At 36.9% G+C, this 18,484-nt stretch overlaps 1 protein-coding gene across 1 annotated transcript; it reads left to right on the top strand.

Annotated features, from left to right (window-relative positions):
* The first annotated feature begins 2 nt into the window (after nucleotides 1-2).
* On the top strand, nucleotides 3-17,168 carry Zswim2 (zinc finger SWIM-type containing 2). The gene is made up of 9 exons (XM_059260801.1): nucleotides 3-215; nucleotides 1,389-1,465; nucleotides 3,116-3,156; nucleotides 7,365-7,575; nucleotides 8,842-9,093; nucleotides 11,791-11,875; nucleotides 13,245-13,351; nucleotides 14,440-14,593; nucleotides 15,545-17,168. Exons 1-9 carry the CDS (start codon nucleotides 51-53, stop codon nucleotides 16,352-16,354), a joined length of 1,902 nt encoding a protein of 633 aa, XP_059116784.1. The 5' UTR covers nucleotides 3-50; the 3' UTR covers nucleotides 16,355-17,168.
* The last annotated feature ends 1,316 nt before the right edge of the window (nucleotides 17,169-18,484 follow it).

Raw genomic sequence — 18,484 nt, 5'->3', positions numbered from 1 at the left:
ACCCAAGGCGCTTCAGAAAGCCTAGCTCAGTGGCGCCTCGGCCGCTGGGGATGCTTCGGGGAGGCAACAAAGCCTCAGAAAGGCGAAGACACTTGAATGATAGCCTTAGCTGGCAGCAAGACCAGGCGCTGAGTAGCAGCATCTATCTCCTGCGACAGATCGGTCCTACCGGCTTTCTTCTGAGAGAGGAGGAGCCAGAAAAGGGGAATTTCCGAGTAAGGATGGCACTACCAATCTTCCTTGGGAATCTGGGGACAGGAAGGAGGGGAGGGGCATAGGAGAGGTGACCTAAGCCAACTTCCGCAACCCTGCACACACAGGGGCCTCACCCAAGGACGCATCCCCACAAATGCTCCCTAGAGTTTAAAAATATGCAAGTTATAAAAGGAGAGGGTGTTTACCAGAAAAGGTTCTTCCTTGATAGCTAGGAACTCGAACTGCGTCCAACTCCTGTAAGACGATGGACCTTGAATTTAGTATTAAAAACAAATCTAAGAGAGGGTTATAGGAGTATTTGGCTTGCGGTACGTGTATTTCTGGACGCCTTGTTAGTGGTCACCAGCCCTGTAAATCAAATGAAAATCCTACTATCTTCTAAAAGTTTGCTCCTTAAAATCAGGTTCTCTATAATGCTTTCTAACTATGCTCATTTTCTTTTTACTGGCTTTTAAAACTATAACAGCTCACTAAAGGGTAGTTTGAATGTTGATACTTTGAAAATTTGTGAGTGAATAAGAGTTCCATTTCATTTTGCTGAAAGAGAACAGATGTTTCATATTTACATGTCCTCTTGTCTGTCAAAGATGAGCTACTGAACCCTTTTCAGTTGCTTTAGAAATTGAAACTTATTGCCTCGTAGTTGAGTACTGGATACAGTTTATCACTCTGTACTTTGTCCAAAGCATGCTTTCTTACTTTGCTGATCACACAATTTATTGAGTTTAAGGAACAACTTCAGATTATATAGTCTTGAATAAGTCGAATCCTCTCTAATGAAAGTAGTTCAGATGCCCACCCCCAAATTCAGAGTGAGCAAACCGTCTTACAAAAGACAAATACCTTTAACTCTATACCTTAAAAATGTAATGGTTTGGGGTGAAAGCTTTTAATTTTAGATTTAATTCCATCTGAGTACAGATGACCTTTAAAAAAATGTGTTGATTCATAGTGCTAGTTGTTGACCAAGGCAAAGAATACAGAAGTGGAAACTCAGCCTAAAAAGTCTAGAAAGGATGTTCCTCAGAAAGTCCCAGTCAATCACAGATCCAGTTCAGAGTCACTAAATTAATGCTTTAGATCTCTTTTAATAAAGTTATTTTATCAACTTAGTTTTATCCTAACTCTAAAAATTAAATGGGATTTTTTTCTGTCTTACTTTTCTTTTAAAGGTTTTGCTAGGAAACCCTCATGAATGCAACTGCCCTACATTTCTGAAGAGTGGGGAACTGTGTAAGCATATATGCTGGTGAGTGAGACTTAGCAATGATCTTCCACAAAGAAACACATCTTACCATTTTTCATGGTTTGAGTATAGCAAGAATAAAGAAGTTTGGTATTGGGGGATTAAAAGTTAAAACAGCCACACATTACCAATGTATTTCTTTATATTCCAAGTATTCCAATTCAGTCTGAAAAGTGAGTAAATCAATAGAAAAAGTTTAATAACATAAAGCAGAAAAATATTGATACATAGCATGTGCACAAATGTAAAATCTAATGATCAAATCTATGGTTACTCTTGAGACATTACTTTCTTCAACAACTTCCTGTCTCCTGAAATACACTATCATGAAAATCATGTTGCTTTCTATATTTCCAGTTTGAGACATTTTTCACTTTCAATATAAATATTTTGAGACAAAAATGAGGACTCTTAACTGAAGGTCGCTTCTCAAATCTGAAACTTCTACAGTGTTAGGGAAACCTATGTATTGGGTAATTATCTTCCACACATGGAAGACAATCTCAGCATTTAGTAGGCCCAACTTAAGCTTGCTTCGCCTTCCTATACTCACACCAACAAATCAGTAAATATACCCCTTTAAAATTATTTTCAAAATTTTAGATGTATTTTATCGTGTGTGTGTGTGTGTGTGTGTGTGTGTGTGTGTGTGTTTGCCTGCCTGTTTGTATGTGTATGCACCATGTGAGTGCCTGGTGCCGACAGAGGTCAAAAAGAGGATGTTGGATCGCCTGGAACTGAAGTTACAGATGGTTGTGAACTTTCATGTGGGTGTGGAGAATTGAACCCAGGTCTTCTGAAAGAACAAAGGCTCTTAACCACTGAGCCCTTGTATTCTTTGCAGCCCCAGTAGATACATTCTTATAATTTATAACCAGTCATGATAGCACATACCTGTGTGTCTTGCTTTCTAAGGCCTTGACTTACCAGGTTTGAGACTGTTCCATTTTGGTCACTTTTATTAAATCTCTGCTAATATAGGTTATATTGGCTGTATCTGAAAGAAAGATAAAGATATTGTCCCTTCAAATGTACAGTGTATCACTATAACACTTACGATAGGTGTCTCCAATATTATTTTATGACAAGGCACGGTATGGTCATTGTTTTATTTTAACCATAAACTAAATGCAAATATTATCCAAGTATATAGTGTATATTAATGTTAATGTAATTAATGCTGATGCATTAATTAAAGTATATATTTCCTCCCTCTTTAAAAGTCACAATTTTAGTGAGAATTGAAAGTTTTCTATTGTACACGAAAATGGTAGACATAGAAAAACAATTAATTGTCACTCACTTGCAAGAAAATTAAAGAAAGTATTGTGAATACCTGGATTTCTTCACTATCCTTGGAAGGACTGTGTCTTAAGAAATCAATGCACTCTCTCTGATCAAACTCGTTAGCACAAACATAATTTGCTTGTCAATTTCAATATCAACTTATTTTAAAACACAACTATGATTAACATAAAATTAAGTTGAAGTTTATTCATAACATTTTTTGCATTACAAGTCAAATTATATATATATATAAATATATATAAAATATATATATATAATTCTCTTTATAGTCTACATGTTTAAACAAAGTGTCTTGAGATTGTATCAAAATTAATGTTTTAATTTTTTTCTACTTGTGAATATTAGGGTGTTGTTGAAAAAATTCAAGCTTCCCAGGGACCATGAATGTAAGTTTCCGATTTTTTATTTTCTAATCTTGTACTAATTTGAAATTAACAAAAAATAAGAACTTTTTATTTAAACATATTCTAAACTCAAATGCCTATTTTCCTAAAGAACCTGGAAACAATCTCTCCCCAAACAGGTTCTTCTTAAATAAAAATGCAAATTTTACATATTACATTCAAACTCAAATCCTTAATAAAAACAGGGATGAGGACCGTGGAGATGGCTCAGTAGGTGGAATTACTTGCAGCACAAGCCCAAGAACCTGAATGGAGTCCCTGAACCCACATGTTGGAAGGAAAGACAGGACTCCTGAAATGTCCTCTGAATGTCACACGTACAATGTGGTGCTTGCTCAACTGAAGGTGCATGCATATATTAATAATGAAAGTACATAAAAACTGACATGGAATAACAAATGCTCCCTTGAAAGTTTGCTCAAAATTTAAATTAGAAAAGCAGAGATGAAACAATGGCATTATTTGGAAGAAAATAATTTACTTTGTCCTAAGCAAAGATTCATAGTGGTTTTATATACAGATTTTGTATAGAACAAATAAAAATTTTCAGGTACCAGTATTACCATGACACATAATTGCATTTAAAACTACTTTGGCTAAACCAGGCATGATGGTGCCCTCCTTTAATCCCAACACTCAGGAGGACTATCTAGTGATTAAGCATTCAAATATATTCAAATATATTCTTCTTCAGACAACCACACATACTGAGATCCCCTTCTATTTCCTCTCTAAACCTAGAAATCACGCAAGTCTTTACTCTTCCATGTCTAGTCATTCTGCAGATCCTGTTTATTCTACACCCTACCTATTTCTAAGTGTTTCTATCTGTGGAATTTGTACCATAGTTCAACCACCGTAAGCCCTTATTCCTCATCTCTACAGCTTCTCTGTTTTCACAGCGTGCCCTTTGCGCCTCCTTGGTCATCTCTTCAAATCCTTTCTTGCATGATCTCATACAAATTTTCTTTTCTATTTCCGCATTAAATGTTTGACTTCCTCCAAAAGTCTCATTCTTGCAATTCTTCATACAGTTTTTCCATGTCATTTCACAAGCTTCTATATTCCAGTTGAAGAACAGAAATAAACAGCATTTATATATGGATCATTCTAATAGTTCATGTAGTTTTTTTTTTCATTTCTTAAAGGCAGAAGCCATTGTTTTTCTAACTATCAATTCAGGAAGTATAAAATTATTTAGATTGACTATATATTAATATTGAAATTTTATTCTTCCTAATGAAAGAAATATTTTGAACATTGAACCTGTTTCTCCCAAAAGTATATTCCTAATCAAACTTAATCATCTAGTGGTTTTTTTTTAATGCAATGATATACAAAATCATCTGTCATTCTATTAAATTGTCTATAGATAAATAAAAAACACATTAAAACTTTCAAATTACCACCATAGAATATATGGAACTTTATTTTCTACGTTGCTTTTATGATTTTATATATGTGCATATAAACATAAACATGTATATATACAGAAACCTGTTTTGTTGGAATTCTGTATTCTGCTTTTCCCACACAATTTCTCTCACTTCCTATCTTCAAGTCTATGTATTTGTCATAAATTCACCAAATGACTAATGTTCCACTGAATATGGTATATCAAAATGAACCTCCTATTATTCAAAATTTATTTCATTTTTACTTTTTATATTCTTTTAGATGAAGCTTTCTTGTTTTGATCTTTCTAACCTAACAGATCATTATTTTTAATAGCATGTTAAAAACTTTTGTTTGCTTCTCGTGCAAATTGCTCTTTTAAGTACTTTTTACTGATTTACATTGATTTCAGAAGTGTATCAATATTTTTCTGTGTTTTTAGGTTCATGTTTAATAGAACTTAAAGATACTAACTACATATTTAAGTCTCTAATAAAAATAAAGATATATAGAAACATTTTGACATGTTAATATTACTGTAATTTTAGACAAACAGGCTAAGTCATGCAAAATGAAAAGAACAGCAGATGCAAATTCCTAGCCAATTATTCACGACTACTAAATTACGCAGGAGAATTGTTTCCACTCAACCACACGTCAAACAATCCTATACAGAAAATCCAAAAATGCCTCCAAATAGCTTTTTAAATATAGAAAATTTACACTTCCATTTATTATTATTTATTTAATAGATTTTATTTAATGTCTCTGCCTTATTCTTGGTTTAATTCACTTGAAAGAAGGATGAAAGAGTTTTCTCTCAATAATTTACTGAGGCAACTGTGTGGTGATACAGAGATGCTTAATTCAAGCCAAACAGTGTCCTCCAACCCGCACCAACACAACCACACGTGGATTCCATAATAACAAAAACAATAGAAGAGCCAGCAAAAGAAATTTGAAAGACTGTTGCCATTATTAAAAAAAAAAGATAGCTTTGAAAGGATTGAAACAATGCACACACATGAAAAGAAAAAAGAAATAGGTTTAACAGCACAAAGAAACCATATGTTTAAAAAAATTAATAAAGCCACGGAGAAAACATAAGGAGCACATTTGCAAAGAAGTGTAATCTCTGAAATGTTTTGAAAGAATTTTCAGTTTCATTCCAATAATCAGTCAAAGGATAATTTATACATAGAGAAGTCCAAATAGCAAATGGAGATGGGTGATAGCCTCGAAAATTTCATTAGAGTCGGAAAAGAAGTGAGTTAAAAATAAGGGAGGAGCACACACTAAATAAAACTTAATAAATATGCAAAGGCTCTATTTGCCTCATGATCACAAGACCACAGGAACATTAAATAAGTGATATTTTATTTGTGTAGTAAATTGAGGTTGGTTGACAAGGCTGGCCGCCTGTTCTTACCTTGCAGAATATTCTTGTTGGTCTCCCACATTACCTTTTCCATATGATCGTAAGTGTTTCTGTTATTTTCTAATATGTGTTATACCACACAGAACAATTCCTGGGCAGCTGCTTCTGTGAAACTCTTTTTTTTTTTTTTTTTTTAAGGAAAGCAGATGTTGTTGTTTCTCTATGACAAACAACCCTCCTCCAAGTCCTGGGTAATTAAAGTTGATTTCCTCCCACAGACCACCTGCACCTGCCACGTCACCTCAGATAAGAAACGAGGTTTCTTTATTGAAACAAAAATACCATATTTTTTTTCTGTTCCTTTTTTGGTGTTTAATTGGAGAGGAATCTTTCCAGGAAAACAGAGCTTTCACGTTCCTGCACAGAATATTTAACTTACGTGTATTCAAAGTATACAAAATAAACAGAACTCGGGGGGACTAACAACTGGAGTTTAAATTGTGCTTTGTTAGGGAGAGGGGGCAGGCAGGGGAAGGACCCACAGACGGGGAGAAGGAATCTCGGGTTCCAAGATTAAAACTATATACAATCAGCAACACAGTGGGTTGTAAGAACAGCGGGGTGGAGAAAATTCCTAACTCAAGAATGTACACCCATAGGGTACAGGCAGAGCAGAGCCTAATGGGCTGTCCTGCAGAACACTGCCCACGTCTGACATGAGCTTGATAACCAAAGCACTCTTTTCTATGGATACAAAACTAAAACAGGAAAACAGGCACAACTAATCTACCTCTCTATTATCCGCTCATTTAACTAACAGCCAAACATACCTACTCACATGCCCCTGTTTTCCTTTTCTGTATTCTTACTACTGTTCATTTTAACGCATTTAAATGTGCATGTGTTTGTGTCTCTGTGTGTATACCCTATGGGGGTGGGGGGTGGGGAGTGTTCACTGAGGCCAAAAGAGAGTATTGGAATCCCTGGAGCTGTAATCGCAAGGGTCTGGGAACCGAACCTCTGTCCTCTGCAAATATAATATGTGCTCTTAACTAATGAGTCATTTCCCCAGCCCTTATTTTAATACTCTTGTATATTGATGAGGTATTTGTTTACAGGTACATGAAAAGACCAAAATGTCACTATGATGTCAAAACCAGGGTTACCATTGTCACATCTCAAGCCTGTGATACATCCTGGACTATTTTGAGAAATAAGTGGGGGAGGCAATAAATTACTCTTTTCTAACCATTTTTCTTCCAAACAGAGCACAAAGAAGTGGTCAGTGTGACCCTGATAATCCAACTAGTAATATCTTTCCAGCATTTGAAAAAAATAATTATAACTCACTCTGCTATTACATCTTTGTGTTTCCTTTCTTGCCACCAAATTCTAAGGCTTTGATATTTTTCACTAGCTGCTTTCCAGTTGGGTCTTGTGGAAGGAGAAATAAATAACTTGCTACGGGGGATACATCAGGTTCAAACTCCCCAGCTTGGAGCAAGTGGTAAGAACGCACGTGTGGAAGAAGATGGCTGCCTTAAACAGAAGGACATCAGTGCAGAGGACATCTGCCCCATTTGTCAAGAGGTGCTGTTGGAGAAAAAACTCCCCGTCACCTTCTGCAGGTGATGGATTGATCTTTGGATTCTAAAGTCTTAGGGAAATTCTAGTCTAATATTCATAGGAAGTTACATTATGAGTTTCCTTGAGAGACAAAATAAAGCTTCCTCTGTGCCTAATTCCTATTTCCTTTGTGTTCTTTTGTTTCCTAATATGTGTCTCATGAGACGTACTGCTCTAAATATTTCTAGGCTGTGTCTTAAGGGTGAAAATTAAAAGTATCACTCCACAGTTATGCATCCCTTTGCTCTAAGTAATGAAGAATAGGAAGACTTTTCTGGTTTTTTAAAAAGCCCTTAAAGGTTTATTTTACATTGATTGATTAATTGATTGACTGATTGATTGATTGATTGGGGGAGGTAGGAACACATACATGCCTTGGCATGTTTGTAGGTCAGAGGACAACTTGCAAACATTTCTTTTCTCCTTCCACCTTGTGTGTTCCAGGGATCAGTGTGAACTCAGGTCACTGGGCGCCAAGTACCTTTACTCACATGGCCTTCTCACCAGCCCCTGTTTTTTTCTTTATAGAGGGGAGGGGAATGATATATGACTGCAACAATATTTTCCAAATGTAAATATTATTTTACGTTGAAGTTGTAAATGTTCTTTTCAAATTTTAAGAAATTCTGTCTTCTAACTTAAATTGTTCAAATTTTTACTTAGTAAAGTCCTCACTGAGAGAATGTCACTCATGCTATTTTCCATGACACTCCGAAAACTGAAGCAGCCATTGGCTACTGGAAAGCTTTTCATTTTTTTCTCTTGCATGCTTGCCAAATAGTTTACACCTATTTTGCACGTTTCCACGTGGTTGCTTCCATCGAATACTGAAAAACTACTCACTACTTCCCCAACATAATTTCTCCCAGCTGAGGTTGCTCAAGTGTTGAAAGTGCTACATGATTTCTCAAAAAAAAAAAAAACAAGAGAGAGAGAGGAGAGTAGGACGCCACCCTCTATTTAAAAATGCAGCTTTAATTTTCCTTTCTGTGGAAGCTGCTCTCATTCTAGCCTCATGAATGAAACGTCATTTTATGATGTAAAACTTTTTACCATTCCCTTTAAATGGGGAAAATCTTGTATTTGGAATTCTGATAAAGATGACAAATTATATTTTTGTCTCTTTGTAATCCAGCTGTATCTATAAATCTGTCCAAAGTGCATTTTTATAAGGAATAAAGATGGTCCCAGAGAGACTTTTAATTTAAATGAGTGTTTCTAACAAATACATACAATGAGTGATAAACTTGAATTTTTATTTTTGATAGATTTGGCTGCGGCAATAACGTTCATATAAAATGCATGAAGATCTTAGCTAGTTATCAAGACATGGTGTTGAACAGCTCCATGTTAAAATGCCCGCTGTGCAGGGAAGAGTTTGCACCGCTAAAAGTTATCTTGGAGGAATTCAAAAACTCTAACAAACTGATGACTATGTCTGAGAAAGAACGACCAGACAGACACCTGGGAATTCCCTGTAATAACTGCAGACAGCTACCCATCGAGGGGAAGTGCTACAGGTAAGTCCCCAGCGGAGTCATAATCAGCATTAGAGCATCTTTAAGCTGCCCCCCTTTCTCTCCTCCATATCTGCCTAGTGCGATGACAGCTGGTTTGGGACTTCGTTTTTCTTCCCTCACTTTCGCAGAAGCATTGGCTTTGCATTCTCCTATGGGTTGACGGTGAAGCAGCATCTGGAAGCTCCGACATTATTCTCATGTCTTTGGCCCAGCTGAGTTTCTATGTTCAGGGTCCTGCTAGATATCTCACGTCCTATAACACTATGGACTGTGGATGAGAGGGGGTCATTGCCAAAGTCTCCTAATAGTAATAGAATAGTAATTGATTAGATTGCCTGAATTTTCCACCCATTTCCACCTGCCGCAAATTACAGACTGTATACCATCTACTTTGAGTATTGGCTTTGTTTCCATTCATATTCACCTCAGTGATAACAAAAGCAATGCTATTAGTAGAGAAAAAAGTTTGACTCTTTTATGTACAACCCCCAAACCTTCCTATAATTGCCACTACTACACAACTGCTATGCCTTGGTAACTATGTTTTCTTGAACAACATTTTAAGTTATATATTTTTTTAAAAAAATGTTTTGTTTCAATCTTCATTACAATTTTTCTGAAATATATCAATGTACTTACTATGATGAGCCAAATTAAATATTTTTTTTAACTTTCCGATAAAACCAGAATGGTTTTTTTTTCATCCCAGTCGTACTTTATACCTTTTTTTTCTTCAATTTTAATCCTGTTTTCTATGCAACACAGAAGGAAATTAATCATTTTCATGGACATCAGTATGGGAAAATGGCTGTCCTGACAGGGCCCCTGAGAGCCATCTAGCTTGAGCAAGAGGAGGACAGAACTTGTACAGACATTTAGCATGAGGTGGGCTAGCTCCGGAATGTCGGTCTTTGGCAGCTGTTGTGTGGACAGTTCCATCATTTTCATGAAAAGTGGACTGGAACAGTTAGGGACCAAATACCGAATGTGAGAGAGAAGGCTGTGAAGAGCAGCCATGGGACAAAGCAGGAAATTCCTGGCCCGTGTACTCAGGTGTCCCTCAAAGGGTTAATGTGTGGCTCAGCTGATTCTATAAGAGACGGTCAAACACTGCTGTCGTGGATTTGTGGAGGATGGTCAACTCCTCTGCAGGGTGTTGTCTGTTTTCTGCCCTGGTGGACTGTCCTTTCAGAAATGGCTAAGGTAACTCTGTATCATGCTTCCCTGCTCCACGCTCAGTCTCATCTGAGGATGGCTTCTCATGACTTGTCTGTGGATTTGGCTAACTACTAGTAACAACTTATTCTTCGATTACAAATAAAAGCTGCATGTGTGACATGTGTGACTCCATCTTCCACTCTTTGTTCAAGTAATCAAACGTTTCAGACAATCCAAAAATCTAATTCTGTGAAATATAAGCAATAGTCTCCTCTCCATCAGTGTGTCATGACGCAGCTGACTCATCCTTTAGGCTAGTTCGTAAAACATTGGAAGTATGTTAAAGTGCAGAGTTATTGTTTTTATCCCAGCCTACTCTGATGTATCAAGAGAACTGCAGCATTGCTGGGTTGTGATATTAATTACTAAGGAACTATACATATGAGTAGTAACAATAAATAAATTAATACTCAGGTCTTCCGAAACATCTGAGGACATATTTTTCTTATTTCTCAGGGAAACAGCTTTCTAAACATTAGAAAAATTGAATTTATAAATAAACCTGTTTGTCTAATGCTCACAATATTTATTTGGTGAATTTTGTAGCAAGTAAACTGAAATCCTATGTGGTAAAATTTTTTGCTAATAGTATAAGCTTGAAAATGGGCTTCTGTGAAAAGCTACATTTTAAAATTATGTTAATAGCTTTTGTTGAGACTTCATACATTTATCTTTTTGTGGGGAGGAAAAAAGAATATGATTCTGTGGTCAAAGATTCCTGCTAAATGTAACCCTATCCTTCATGAAACAACTGGAAGTCAGTGCTGCGTTGACATATGACAAATCATACGTTGATGAGCTTAGGTCCCACGGGACGCTAGAGAAAGAAATCAATGGGGCCTAAATTGGTCTGGAAAAGTATCATAGAAAGGACTTGGAGGAGGCAAAATAGTAAGTCTCCAAGCATATCCACAGGCTTATCACAGAATTTGAATGTCTGGCTACATGTCAGGGGGAATTAAAGTTGCAACAGAGTTAAGGTTTCTTATTAATTAACCTTTAAATAAGATGACTCCAACCTGGATAAGCCCAATATAATCACAAGGGCTCTTGAAAGTTGAAGAGAGCATGGAAAGTGACAAGGAAATATGGCTATGGAAGAATGGCAGATAGTGCCGTTAATTACATAAAAAAATGGAGTCAGGACCACAGCTAGGAAGTGTAAGCCGCCTTTAGAATGTGGTACAGCCAAGGAAACAATGCTCCTCCGAAGCCTCAGAAAGTGACACAGCCAGCCCAGCACCTTATTTTTATTCTTTTGAGACTCAGCAAGCTTCCATTCTACAGAACTGTCTGATAACAAATGAGTGTTATTTAAGCTAACAAACTTATAGACAATCTTACAGAAGCAATAGGAAATGAACTTACAGTGTAACCACAGTGGATTTTGCCATGTGTGGATCATTCGCAGGAAGATGAGTCAACACCATGGCAATGACTGGGTTTTTCTCTCTCATGTTCTGATGTGCTGTATTTCAGGTGCACTGAGTGTGTGGAGTATCACTTATGCCAAGAATGCTTCGACAGCTGCTGCCATCTTGCCCACGCTTTCGCATTCCGTGAGGTAAGGTGCGCACTTAAACTGAATGTGGCATTTGTCATGTTGTAAAGATCAGTAAATCTAGGAGCACAAAAAGTGCATGACACTCTGGAATGAACTAATAGACTTTTAATTTAAAAATTACTTTTTAGAATTCTCTTGTGTGCACAAAGCAACCAATTTTTGTACTGATACTTTATAAAATAACAAGCACTGTATCACGAAGAAACCTTAAGAACAGGCACTGTAGCCCTCAGCCTGAAAATGAATTATAGAGCCCCCAGTCTGTGGGCAGGCTTATCATAACATTTCTGATAATCATTATGATTTTCAATTAAAATTTCTCATGCCCACAATCATAATACATAGAACTTCCAGGCATCCTTTGAACTATACATTTTAAAAGCATCTCCGGAAGTCAGGTGTGGTTGCACAGACCTTCATCTCAGCATTCAGGAGGCTAAGGCAGGACAGTCATATGTTTGAGGCTAGTCTGAACTACTTAGTGAAACCTAGCATGATATATATATCCTGATGCTGAATAATGCTACCTTTTTCTTACCATAAAATAAAACACCTGTGATTATAATTGATATTTTTATATTAAGAAGAACTGGGCAAGCCTGCAAAGTATCTCAGTGGGTAAAGGTGTTTGCTGTCAAGCCTAGTGATTCAAGTTTAATCCCTGGGACCTACATGGTAGACAGAGAGGATCTCTTCCTGTAATTTAATGTCGGTCTTCAATGCAAGTGCCATCGCATTTACATGCATGGCAGGGGGCAGGGTGGGGGAAGCGGGGGGAGAGAAAAGGAGAAGGAGAGAGGGAGAGAGATGGGGAGACAGAGATAGAGAGAATACTAGATTAAATAAGGAAAATAGGAAGAGGAGCAGTAGTAATGTTGGGCATGGGAGTACATGCTTATAATCCTAGCTACTCAGAAGGCTGAGTATTACAAATTTGAAGCCAACCTGCACAACTTAGGAAATCCTGCCTCAGAACTTATAAAATAAAAGGAGAGAGATTTTTTAGTGATTAAGGTCTGAATACTTGCTGCTCTTCTGGAGGATCCATACAGTGACTCAGAACACTCCTGTAACTCCAGTTCCAAGGGATCCAGTGTCCTGCTCTGTCCTCCATAGATACCAGGCATGTATGTGGTACACAGAAATAGGTGAGGCAAAGCATTCATACACATAAAAGTCATTCTAGTAGCCTCACAGTAGGACAGGAGATAGACTAGTAATTTACAATTTTGATGTGATAAAGTAGATATTCTTATAATGAGCGTTTTACAATATTATATTATCAATATGCAACCTTGATAATTTAATCAGAAAACAATTTTTTTTATGGCTTACAAAATAACATCTACTCATTTTCCACCTATTTCAGAAGAGAAACCAAAGATGGAGATTAGTTGAAAAAAAATCAGATGTTGTAAAATATTTAGATATTAAAAATGAGGGAGAAGAAAATACACCTCTTCAGGAAAAGCAAGGGTGAGAGTCTCAGCTTTACACTTCTTATGTCACAGGGTCTCTGAATAATTTTTTTTTTTTTTTTTTTTTTTGGTTTTTTCGAGACAGGGTTTCTCTGTGTAGCTTTGCGCCTTTCCTGGAACTCACTCTGTAGCCCAGGCTGGCCTCGAACTCACAGAGATCCACCTGGCTCTGCCTCCCGAGTGCTGGGATTAAAGGTGTGTGCCACCACCGCCTGGCAGTTTTTTATTTGAATGGATTATATGTGTTCCTTGGTTTCATATTTGTTGAACAATTGCATATGTATCCCAAGTAACATTTCACACCCCACGGAAGAGCAAGAGACTTGAGTCAGCCTGCTCGAATCCAGTCCTGGTCAAGTACAGGCTGTCAGATGGCTTTGGGAATACAAACTTTACTTCTCTCTGCATGTTCTCTCATTTTTGAACAGGAATAATTTTATATCGTTGTGGGCATTTATCTGTAGATAACACAAAATGTTAACTTTTCTGTAGACTATGTGAATATGATCCAAAATATCTCCTTTAAATGTGCTATTGTTTGTAAACACCATTTTGTCTGTTTTACCGCTTGCTAACGGCACTGAATACCTTGATGTTAGCCAGTACTTTTTAAGTTGCACTGTTATTCTGAGAATATTGGAGTAAGCATGTACCCCCCCCCAATGAATTTTCTCACCAATTGTCATCTACCAATTGACATCCGTACCCTTGAATATTTGAGCTTACTCTTGTCCACTTCACCAGTTGACAAGTAAATTAGGTTGTATTTTCTAAACCTATGTCTAACTATATACTAAGAAGTGAAATCATTTCAGCTTTTGACCCTCAGATTTTTGTCCTTTTATTGAATTTAAAGTATAAACAAAAATCTCATTAATATTTCTACTCGATGTGGCTAAATTACAATGTGTCCCTCATGAAGTCGGCTCTACCAGATTCAAGATCTGTACAACAGACTTCTTATCTCTGACTCAAGAAAACCTTGGGTTCCATTGTATTATGCATGTAGAAAATTTGTGCTCTGAATTGCGTCCTCATCTGTTATCACACGTGGGCACTCAGGTGTCTCTATCTGTCTTCATTCAGTCAGTTTTGCACACCAAAACACGTTGTAAAGGCACTGCCTCTCCTGCTGATTACAAAGAACAGCAAGCTGCTTGCTCCAGGGTACCAGTGTCGACTTTGTTTGAAGTCATTTTGTCTTGGTCAATATACAAGACTGCTACCATGTACTCACAAGGTAAAAGCTGTGTCCTTCTCGTTTTACTTTTGCTAAAGGGCCATTTCTCGTGAGTGAAGTGGCCATTGAGGTTTCCCTTTCCAATTTTCGCTTGTGCTCTGTGCCGAGATGCTTTCTCACTGCCACAGCACATATGGACAAGATGTTGCAGAGGATGTAGCTTGTCCCTCATGACAAATTTGCACCGAGGAAACCTTGCTTCTTTATATGCCATCTACTTAGGATAAATGGCATTTTAGCTGCATTCTTTTATGTACTTTCATTACATGTGACACGAAAAATGTCTATAGAATCTTAGAATTGCACCATGTGGTTTTACAGTTCTCTAGATGAAATCAAAGTGCCTTAATTGAAAATTATTCACAAGGACTCACTAGACTTATTATCTCTGACTCAAGAAAACCTTGGATTCTATTGTACTATTGAAAATTATTCATATGGACTCACTAGAATTGAAGTCCAATGTCACTTGTCAGCCATAGTTAATAATCATATTTTTCCTAAAATAACATCACTTAAATAAACATGTAGAGCTTTAAAGTCACACTTCAACTTTCTGATAGTGTTTTTTGTAACCAAAACTATGTGTTATTTTGCATTCATAACTGTTAGACTCATTTTTTCAATTCTAGTTGGTTATAACTTTTTAATTTTTAAGGGTTTTCTTTCATTAGAAATAATTAGCATGAAAAATACCTTAAATGGTGAGTTTCTAACCAACTTATGAAGATAATATATATAAAGGGCTTAGCATTTTGCTGTGGAAATGGAAATCAGTCAGTACAGGCATTATATTTACTAATGAACTTGTTCAAAAATATTTTCATTAAACTTGATAAGTTAGAAATATCTTCCTCTTTGCTCAATAGTTTCAATATACAACTAGGCTGGAAATTTTTATGTAAGTTGTGTTACTGTAGATCTGATTAACTTGCAACATTTTGTTTCAAGTTTCACAGGAAATGTATTGACAATTGGCTATTCTACAAGTGCAATGCGTGCCCTATAGACAGACAAGTCATATACAACCCTCTGATCTGGAAAGGCGCCACCTTGGATGGACAAACACATCAGTCGGCTTCAAACAAAGACATCACCTGTTTGTCAAAGCAGCAAGAGCCAAATCTTTTTATTCCTGGTACTGGGTTAGTTTTACAACGAAATAGAACTAGAATTTTACCTAGCATTCCTCAGTGTAATTCTCAAACATTGGCTACATTTCAAAGTCCATCAGACAACTATCAGAATTTAACAATAGATGACCTATGCTCAGTCAAATTAGATAATTCAGATTCAAGAAAATTAGTCTATGGATATAAAGTTGGTCAACATTTCTCCACACATCTGCAAGATCCAGCCACTGGGTCATTGGGACAAATATCATCTCAAACATTTCTTCCCTCCCTTGCTCATAAGAATAGTATCTGTCTTACTGGAAGGAGAAGCCCACAAGTCTATGAAAACTACTGCACTGGTCAGAGTCAAAAAACAACCAGAGGTTGTGAACATGTGAACTATAATGCAAAGAAATCTTTTGATACTAACATGAGACAAGACAAAAGATCAAGTACCTTACCTACAGAAGATTTAAATCTTCCTATCAACTGGGGTACAGCAAAACTTAGTCTGTCTAAAAGACATAACAATCCCACAGGGAAAGTTAGACAAAAATATAGCCGTCCACCCAGACGACCTGCACACCCCCCTTTACAAACACAAAGTGCTGCTCTGTCTTTAATAATGAAAGGAATTCAATTATGAAAAAAGTATTTTTATTACATCATAAAATTTTAAATATTTAATGTGCAAAATATTTTACTTATAGAACATAAGAAGTCATTTACACTCTTGACAGATATATATAAAAAATTCTATTGCCATTTTTGCCTACCTGTCTCTGAGTACCTTACTGAGCTTATAGAGGTCACCCTGTTACATGGGAGGCTGCATGACATATGTTTTAATGAGAATACTCAAGATGTTACAAATTGTGAATAAGTCATAGAGCATTCATATCTTATTTTATGCTGATTAATTCTTTTCACGAAAGAAATAGATTCTCTCTGCCTTGAGTCACTGCTCTAAAAAGGCCAGAGGCTAACACTGCATGCAGGATTATTTGGGGAAACTACATAGATTTCTCATTTTTCTTACACAAACAATCACTACAAATCTATACAAAGATAGTAGTTGTGATTTTTTTTAAATTAGGTTTCCTTAAAGGAGTTTTATTACACATGAAATGAAACATAATGCAATAAACAATGACACATTTATGGTGGTTTTGCCATTTTACTTTTAAGAAATATGTATTTTATGATTTCTTTTCTAAACCTGAGCTATTTTAAAGTAATCCTTGCTTCTGAAAAAATATAACTTTTAGATGCTTATTTTATTTTTATATTTCATGACTTGGTGGTTTTTGAAATACTTGATAGAAACTTTAGAATTGAGAGGGAGGGTTCACATGTGGACAGCAGGAGCCAACGCAGTAGACATCGACTTTATATTTTTAGTCAGGTCTCTCTCACTAACACTAGGGCTCATGGATTCAGCTGCACTTGGCTGTCCACCGAGCCCCTATTCTGCCTTTGTGGTGCTGGGATTACAAACACTACAGGCAGCTTTTTTTTTAACATAGGTGCTGAGGCTCGGGCTTGGGTTCTCATGCTTGTGTGGCAAGCTCTTTGTTAACTGAGTCATCTCCCGAGCCTCTCAAATAATACTCTTCATTTTATGTGTATATGTGTATGAATGCACACACGCAATGCCATGTGTATGGAATCAAAGGAGAACTTGTGGATGCTAATTACCTCTTTCTTTCCAGCATGTGGGTTCCAGGGATCTAGCTTAAGTCATCAAACTTGTCAGCAAGTGCTTTAACCCACTAATCAATCTTGAAAGCCCTCAAATAGTACTTTTTAAACATCATGATATTGTTGATTTTTATTACCTGTACCATGGAAGGAAACCTCCCATATTTTTGTCGTGACGATAATGGAACATATAGCTTTGTCAAACAGTTCTAAAAGTATGGATGTTCTTTGAAAATGGCATTTGAAGACTAATATTTAATATTTTAAATGAACAACTGTGCTTCCATTAAAAAGCTAAGAATTAAAATCATTTATTTTGCACTAAAAAAAAAGAAAATGGCATTTGGTTGTTGTTGTTTTTTTTTTTAATTGAAGATAGATTCTTCTCTCATACAGTTCCTCCTGACCATAGTTTCCCCTCCCTCCACTCCTTCCAGCTCCCCACCCACAGCTCCCCTCTCCCCCAGACCCACTCCCCCTTCGTTTCCTCTTCAGAAAAAAAGCAGGCCTCCAAGAGAAGACAACAAACCATGACAAAATAAGACAAGGCAAAGGCCCTCACATCGAGGCTGGACAAGGCAACCCAGTAAGAGAAGAGTTCCAAGAGCAGGCAAACGAGTCAGAGACACACCTGCCTGCAAGATGTGTTGGGGCAAAGGTGATGAAGAACATGTGGGAGTGGCCAAATAATAGTTGGTTTAACTTGAGCTCCATGGCAAGAGAGGGAGGCCATGCCCTACACCGCTGGGATGGTCAGGAACTAGACAAAGGCTGGATAGCCCAGAGACCTAGGGTAGAACCAAACACAACCGGAAAAAAAATCAGTGAAATGATTGCTAATGATATTCTGCTGTATTCATAGATCAGTGCCTTGTCCAGTCATAAAAGAGGCTTCCTCCAGCAGCAGGTGGGAGCAGGTGCAGACCCACAGCCAGACACTATGCAGAGAAAGAGTCTAAACTGAAAGTCTCCATTAGGTCCCTCCCTCAGAGATCAAAGAACACTACTGGAGAGGGAAAGGAAAGAATGTAGGAGGCATTTGAATTTTTAAAACATATTAATTAACTTGAGACTA

The sequence above is a fragment of the Peromyscus eremicus genome, chromosome 4 (genome assembly GCF_949786415.1).
Source record: "Peromyscus eremicus chromosome 4, PerEre_H2_v1, whole genome shotgun sequence".
Taxonomy (NCBI): Eukaryota; Metazoa; Chordata; class Mammalia; order Rodentia; family Cricetidae; genus Peromyscus; species Peromyscus eremicus.
Note: the sequence above shows the minus strand (reverse complement) of the source record. Positions and strands in the feature narration are given on the sequence as shown.